Source organism: Bombina bombina, chromosome 4 (assembly GCF_027579735.1).
Source record: "Bombina bombina isolate aBomBom1 chromosome 4, aBomBom1.pri, whole genome shotgun sequence".
Classification (NCBI taxonomy): Eukaryota; Metazoa; Chordata; class Amphibia; order Anura; family Bombinatoridae; genus Bombina; species Bombina bombina.
In genome coordinates this window covers 386,727,234-386,735,681 of record NC_069502.1, presented here as the reverse complement: position 1 = coordinate 386,735,681, position 8,448 = coordinate 386,727,234, and the positions used below count along the sequence as shown (strand labels likewise).

The window sequence follows — 8,448 nt, the reverse complement described above, 5'->3', positions numbered from 1 at the left end:
TGACAGTGCAGATGTAGAAGCAATAACAGCCAGGTGGATCTCCTTACGCCAGTTGTGGCATCTCAATTATTACATAAAAAGGCCATTGTTAATGATTAGGGGAAAGAATGAATTTAACAGCCTACTTAATATTGACTTTGCTGTTATTGATAAAATGTAAAAGACAAAGTGCTTTTCTGGCCATTTGAAAAAGTGACAGAGACCCTTCCTAAAGAGTCATTTGGAAGCCCTGTAAAAGAATGACACAATGAAACAAATCTAAAAGGAACAATCATTTGTTTTTCTAAGAAAATGAACCTAAGAAAAATAACCTATGCACATCCCCTTTTACTATACAAACACCTCAGATCTCTTGTAAGACATGACCCATATAATTGTATACTCCCTAGAGAGGATGTAAGTAAATCAATAGGAAAAAGAACAATAATATGAAACAATAACACAGTTTTGCTCTGTATCAATGACATTATGTTTGCATATAGAACAGATTTTGCATTATTGCTCTACTTATAAGAATATATTAAGGAACTTATAACCAGACTGGCACATTACAAACTTAAGGTTCTTTGGTGAAGAATGAAAAACAGTATTTTATTGTAAAGTAAAATCGAAATTTAGTTTTATCTGTTCACCCTTTGAATTCTCTCGCATAGAAGAGAGAGGTACTGCGTAAGCTTCACCATCGCTACGATGGCGATCCCACCTATCATCATACACGTTGGCCAAAACAAAGAGTGAAATAAAACGTTGGAACTGTAGAGTTTGGTCAAAATCACATTCTTTTGTTTTCCTTCCGGGTCATAAAAACATGAAAAGCGATGATGTTTTCTGAAATTTTCAATTATGATATTCACAAGTGACATTGATTCTTCGTAATTCTTCCCACATCTGGGTATATAAGAACACTGTGAAGGCAGAGATAAATTAAATGATTATATATATATATAATAAAAATACAGAAATAATCTATTACAAAAGGATTGAATGTTATTTTAGAAAATTAAACTTTGTTCTGAGCATAAATTTACATTTCATTGTTTATATATATATATATATATATATATATATATATATACATATATATATATATATATATATATATATATATATATATATATATATATATATATATATATATATGTGTGTATGCTTTTTTGTCTGAAGGTTTTCATGAGTAGTATGTTCCCTACTGTGTCAGTTTCATGCTCCTGTAAATAATACATTAAGTTCATAAATTATAGTAAGATGAAGTGCACTTCAAAGGCTCATTGCTGCTAATTTCAGACCATTAAACAGGAAATATAGCAATACTCTAAGAATCTTAAGAGATGCAGAGGAAAATGAACTCATGAAAAGAAAAGACACTTCTGCATTGCTTTCAATATAAATGAATGTAATAAGGGAGTCATGATAAATGTTTTAATTTAAAAGCTTTAAAATTCAGTGTTGTGACCACTTTATGGACCAGCTACTGATCTCATCTTTAAAATACTATTTAAACAATATAATTGAATAATCAACAATGCAAAAGCCCTTAGTCTGAAATTTTTATGAGTTAGTTACATTTTCCTCCCCCCTGCATCATGTGACAGCCATCAACCAATCACAAAATGCATACAGGTACAGTATATAATATGAATTGTTACACATGCTCAGTAGGAGTTGGTGCATATAAAAAGATTGTGTGCTTTAAACATATGTCGTCAGTGTTTGAACAACATATTTAAAAAATACACATCTGCAATGCATTAGCAGGCTAATCTTTGCTTTGAATATAATGTATATTTCCCTACTTCAGATTTAATATTTTAATGGTAAAATAATAAAAAAAATAGCTAAATGTAATGTTTTGTAATTTTTACATTTATTTTCTATTTTGAGTTTCTTTTCTGTACAAAATGTTCAATCCGAAATAGGGGAATCTAACATTCTCTCTCTAAAAATATTCTATGGCACAGACAGATGTCAAGGGAGACATACATATCATTTTTTTAGATAGTCTCCCATGAAAATTTGCTGCATCTTTAGAATTTTATAAGGTTTAGAGTGATTTTAAAGGGACAGTCTAGTCAAAATGAAACTTTCATTATTCAGATATGAATTGTAATTTTAATCAACTTTCCAATTTACTTTTATAATCAAATTTGCTTTTTTCTCTTTTTATTCTTAGTTGAAACTAAACCAAGACAGACTCATATGCACATTTCTAAGCCCTTGATGACTGCCTCTTATCACAGGCTTTTTAAATTGCTTTTCAACACAAAGAGGCTTAAAGTACAAGTGGGCTATATAGATAACACTGTGTTCAGGCACAGAAAGTTATTTAAGATTTAGCACAACACAATGCTAAATGCAAGTCAATAGATAATAAACAGTCACAGTCATGTGATCAGGGGGCTGGAAGAAGGTTCTTAGATTAAAGGTATTCACAGAGGTAAAAAGTATATTAATATAACTGTGTTGGTTATGCTAAACTGGGGAATGGGTAATAAAGGGATTATCTATCTTTTAAAACAATAACAATTCTATTGTAGACTGTCCCTTTAAGGCATATAATTTCCCTTTTTGTTATCCTAATTTTAATGTGAATACTGTTGAGCCACCTAACATTGCTATAAAAAAAGATTTAGGGAAGCTTTGGAATGAAAGGGAACTTTTAGCAAGTTTAAGGGGGAGAAGGGGTTCCAAGGGGGCAGATATCACAAAGCAGTGGAAACTTGAGGCCAGCGATTAGAGAAAAAGCCTTCCTCTGTGGGTTGTATTGGTAGCAATGTGGGAGGGAAAAGTGAGCACTTTCACAGTACCGTACAACTCTATGTCCAACATGGATGGTGGTTTCACGTGAATTTTCCTATTTAAACCCCCTTTCATCCTATTTATTTATCTTCATGTCCTGTATAGACTGGGTGCTCCTGGTTAGAAAAAATAACATTCATCTTCTTGAAAAATTACACTCCAATCTTATCAATGGAAAGTTTACATAAAAATAAAAACATGCTGGTTTAGGTATACACTATATGCTACATTACCTCTAATAAATCAAGAAAGTTGTTTAAAATCCCATGCTCTATCTGAATCATGAAAGAAAAATGTTGGCCTTCATAAGTGCTGCACTGGAGCAAAATCGAAAATACTACTATAAAATATAGAGCTTTTCCAGAACTGAATTAACCACATGCAGATGTTATTGGACACTAGATATAGTTGAGTAATAAAAAATAACTTTGGACTTGTTGATTGCACATTAATGCACAATAGAGCTGATATTTTTGAGCTCCACTTGTAATTTAGCCCATGATGGAGGGCTAAATTTCCCTCGGTCCCATGTCATCCATGCTAGATAGGATAGGGTTTATACAAAAACTAAAAAGTGAGCAGAAACATCTACAAAGAAGAAAAAAAGGAGACAATGCACCTCTGACTCATGTTTAATAGTGTGTGCTTGCTAGTAAATGTTTAATATAAGTTGGAGGTGTGCTGTCCCCTTCTTTCTTGTTTGTAGATTCTGCTTGTATAATGTATGCTGCTTTAAATAAGGCTCCCAGCCCTGATCAACTTCCAATAGAATTTTACAATATCCTACAAAGTCAAATTATACCAACACTGCAATTTCTTTAATCAGTACTATATACAAAATAATATGATGTCCACGTACTTTACATTCTCAATTATAATCCAGAATCGGTTAATGTTTATAGATCCATCTCCTTGCTAAACAACGATCATAAACTCTTAACCTCAATAGTGGCTTGTAGACATAAATCGATATTAGAGCCATTAATACATACATGCGGCGAGTGTTGTCGATAATCGAACATTTTTGGCTAAAGGGACAGAATCAGAAATATAAAGATAGAATAGAAGATAGAATAGAATGGTAGAAGTAAATTTGGTCTTTTAGGTCTTTTAGGTCATTTGGTGACTTTATTAAACTTATTTATAGAAATCCAACTTCGGTCTTATCAATATATGGTAAATTGTCACCAAATTTTTTTTATTGCAAAGAGTATCAGAGAGGGCTGCCCTCTTTCACCCCTATTGTGTAAACTAACATTAGACCCTTTAGCAATATTACTCCAAAAAGATTTGGGTGGTATACTGTGTGTGTGTGTGGGGGGGGGGGGGCGGCGGTGGAGTGGTCCTGTCCTTATATGTAGATGACATATTGATATTTATTGGTGACTCAAAGAAAAATATTCCCATTTTATTAAAGATTATATGGAACTATAGCTTTTTTACATGGTATAACAGCAATCTCTCGAAATCAGAGATTCTATGGCTACATAAAAGTACAAAGAGTATAGGTGACACTCCATTTAAAGAATCTAAAGACCAGATTAAATATTTAGGCATCATCTTAAGTAAGAACACCTCAAAATGGTATGATTTCAACTATAAAATACTTTGGGCATCTATAGCCTTAGATGGGGTGCACTACCTCTGTCTAGATCAGCAAAACTCTACCTAGTTAAGATGATCCTTCTGACAAAGATTCTGTATCTATGCCAAAACTTCACACTTTTTATAAAAGAGAAGGATTTAAAAAATTTATATCAGTGATGTACAGAACTCCTATGGAACGGCAGAAACGTACACATAGCCTTAAAGAAATTAATGCAAAATAAAGAATATGGGGGCTTGGGATTCCCCAATATTAAATATTATAATTGGTCCTTTTAATTAAGATTGCCTGTGATTAGATTACAGGGCAACATGTGGTGTCATATTGTCAGATGGAAGAAAATATAATTTTCCCTTACTCACTTAAAGGGATATTACATTTAACCAAAAATAATATTCCCAAAAGGATCCAGTTTAGGAAGAGTATTTAATATAGTGGAAGCATGGATTAAATTCAACAAATAATTTCAAATAAACAACCAGAAATCCCAAAATGTAACCATTTCTGGCAACCCAGATTTCTTACCTGGACTTTCATCTAATATATTTAATAGTTGGAATCAAAAAGGCCTGATCTATTTATATCAACTAGAAGATAAGAACCTGAAGAGAATTAAGTCCTCAGGTTTATCAATCAGGGGCTAGCTCTATCTCTATTTGGTATAATTTGTTGATGCAAAAAATTGGTCAGACTTATATAGATAATATATATATTTTAGATGGTATCACAGTGGATGATATTTGCCAAAAGCACAGGCGTGGAACTACCATTGGTGCAGTAGGTGCAGTGGCACCAGGGCCCCAGGGCTGGAGGGGGCCCATAACAGCCACCCTTTACATAGGTGTATGCAGAATGTTTACAATCCTAATGCATTGAAGCCTTTTATTAGTGCAAGTAGCAGGTCCATCTATCTGTCTATACAAAACTATGAGTTCAAGTGCGTGGAGAGAGTTTCATTTGTCTCCGGCAGATATATCTAGATGGTCAACTCGAGATAGAGCTAAATGTTCTAGATGTAGTCTCTGTAATGCAAATATAGTACACTGTTTCTGGTCATGTCCCAAAGTTTAGAAATTATGAAATCGAGTTAATTATTGGCTGAATAGATTTCTTGAAATTGAGATAAATATTAACTCTAAACATATATTTTTTATATAACATATATGTCTGAGTCTCATATATGAGACTGAAAATACTGATTTGATTAATATTAAGAAATATTATTTTGAGATCTTAGAAATCCAAATACAGCCCCAGAATGAGAGAGTTTAGTAGAAAAAATGCTTATGCAGATAATTTTGAACAATTTGAGCTAAATATGTTATACAAGCGGGGCGTTAGACTCTTTTTCAGAAAATGGTTAAAAGTTATAGTTTCTTTCCAGAGAGAGTGCAGATGCAGCTAATCTCACCTTTTAGGAAGTCAGATTTTTTCTGTATGGCAGTGTTGACCGGTAGATTTCCAAGTTTCTAGGGGGGTTTGGGGGGGTGAGAGAAAGGCGAAGAGTGGGGGCAGAGAAAGTACTGTTTTTTTAATCTAATATTTTTTTTTCCGTCTTTTTCAATCTAAAAAAAGATTTGTTTCTGAGAGACCTTTTATACAGTTAAGCTTTATTGATATATTAACTTCTTGACAAATATAATTTTTACAGGTCCAAGAGTCATTAACCTTGCTGATTTTGTAAGGGAAAAATGGAGACTGACATATTGTACATTTAATTTGATATAATAGATATGAAGAGAATGTCTGTATTGTGTATTGCAATTGTGTATCTGAATTCTTGATATTTCTGTTCTCAATAAAAATTAAAATGTAATAAAAGATATACTTGAGTGATAAAAAAATAACTTTGGACTTGTATTATTGATTGCACATTAATGCATAATAGAGCTGATATTTTTGAGCATCACTTGTAATTTAGCCCATACATTTTTTTTTAAGATTTTATGTCACACTCACACAAGCACTATTTTAACCTCTGAGCTATACAACGAGCTTATGCAAACAATTCTTAGTTCGGAAAAGGTGTCTGCCAATGTTTAAAACAAACTTAGTTCTTTCTCACTTCAGCACATCTCATTGCCGTTCAGTGACCTTCAGATCTCATTGTTGCTAAACTTATTGTATGCATCAGCAATCACAATACACCATAGTTAAAAATAAAGGAGGAAACCCCAGTGTCCCTATTTTGCTATCAGGTATGCAGTCAAGCACATCTTACACACCTGGCAGCGCACTGATGATAATGCTGAATATATTACACACCCCAGAGCGCACTCTCAGGCCATATTATGCTTGCAGGTGCAGTGTTTATAGACCATGCAGATAGTTTTTATTACTGGAGATGAGTTGTTATGCAAAATAATTTTTTATAAACGAATAACAGCAGGGAAAGTAAGTTATTCCATTTTATGCAGATGCAAAATATTGTTTATAAGGTTACAGTTACCAGAGTGGTAACAGGGTACTTGTTCGCTACTATTTTCAAGATATCAACAAAATAATTTCTAAGCAGATTCTCAAAGAATAAAGAACTATGAGAAAATGTCTCTTTACTGTATATGGATAGGTGAAAACAGAATTTTACCTTACACTTACCAATATGTAGCAGACTATTGTCCTACTTGGTACTTTATAAGTGTTATAACTGCTGTGTGTAATAGCTAGAAGTTACGGGGGCGATTTATCAATGTCTGGAGGACATGATCTGTTGTAGCAGATCATGTCCGCCAGACATCGCTGAATGCCGACAGCATACGCTATCGGCATTTAACATTGCACAAGCAGTTCTTGTGAACTGCTTGTGCAATGCAGCCCCCAGCAGATTTGCGGCCAATCGGCCACTTGCAGGGGGTGTCAATCAACCAGATCGTACACGATTGGGCAGATTGATGTCCGCAGCCTCAGAGGAGGCGTACGAGTTAAGGAGCAGTGGTCTTTTTTATTTAATGTGTTCAAAATGTAGAAGATATATGTTTACTGCACTGCAGGGTATCATTAGGAAAAATATCATATTGAGTTATTGAAAGAGTAAATGCACCATGAAAAATGACTGGTTCATTTATCTAGCAAGTATAAATCACTGTTTTAAACATCAGCATAGACCCAATGTATCTGCTGAATACTGTAAGCCAAGTTAACACTAGGGGATTATAATCATAAAATAAAAAAATAAAGAAACTTCCTTTTTTTTCCCCATCTGCCTTCTTATTAAACTATAAACAACAGGGTATTTGGCATGAATTATCTTTGCTGTTTGGATACAAGGGGAAAGTCAACCATCTTGGCAGATAATGAAAGAAAATAAGAGATGAGCTTCGGTGTTCAGTAAACAGCAGACTGCTTTCACAGATCACTGCTTTAGTTGTAGTTTGTGTAGAGTTCATTGGCCTTACAGTTTCTAAAAAAAAAATGCAATTTTCTATTCAGAGTTGTCAGTGTTGTCAGGAATCACTGAGCACAGCTGTATGTGTAAGGATCTTAGCAATGCAAGGTGATAGACAAAAAATAAACAAGTGACAATCAGACACAGCATTTAAAGACTGCAGCACTAAAATAGAACAAGCATATTTGGGGTATCATTATATTTGTGGTCTCTCTCCATCGTCTTTTGCCTCTGCTTCCTAGACCATAAAATTGTTAGGTAAAGCTCTTATTTTCCATTTTTTCCCTTGGGGGTATTGAGTAGGACCAATAATTGTCCAAACATTAGCTAATGCCTCAGCAGTTTCTGCATTGACCTTCTGCAGTAGCAGCGCAAGGTCAAAGGTATCTTGTTAGCTTAGTCAGATGTAAGGGCAGAGATAGTTAGGTTTGAAGGTCTAGTGATTATAAAAATTGAAAAGCTGGTCAGCATGCAGAATATAGATGCATCAATAGACAGGCTTGTGGCAAAAAAATCATCCAGTAAAAATGGAGGGTTAAGAAAACAAACTGCTTCAGTTAGGGTGACAGGATGCAGCTATATAACAGATTTTGTTGTTAATAACTTGTTTCCTGCAGGGAAAGAGTGGAGTTGCACAACACAGCACAGCAGTTTTTACCAG

At 33.9% G+C, this 8,448-nt stretch overlaps 1 protein-coding gene across 1 annotated transcript in view; it reads right to left on the bottom strand.

The window, feature by feature from the left end:
* Nucleotides 1-620: 620 nt before the first annotated feature.
* Nucleotides 621-8,448, bottom strand: part of LOC128656313 (calcium-activated potassium channel subunit beta-2) — a 195,839-nt gene continuing 188,011 nt past the window's right edge. Inside the window, exon 4 of the mRNA XM_053710156.1 lies at nucleotides 621-905. Coding sequence (XP_053566131.1) covers nucleotides 621-905 — 285 coding nt within the window. The remainder of the gene's footprint in view (nucleotides 906-8,448) is intronic.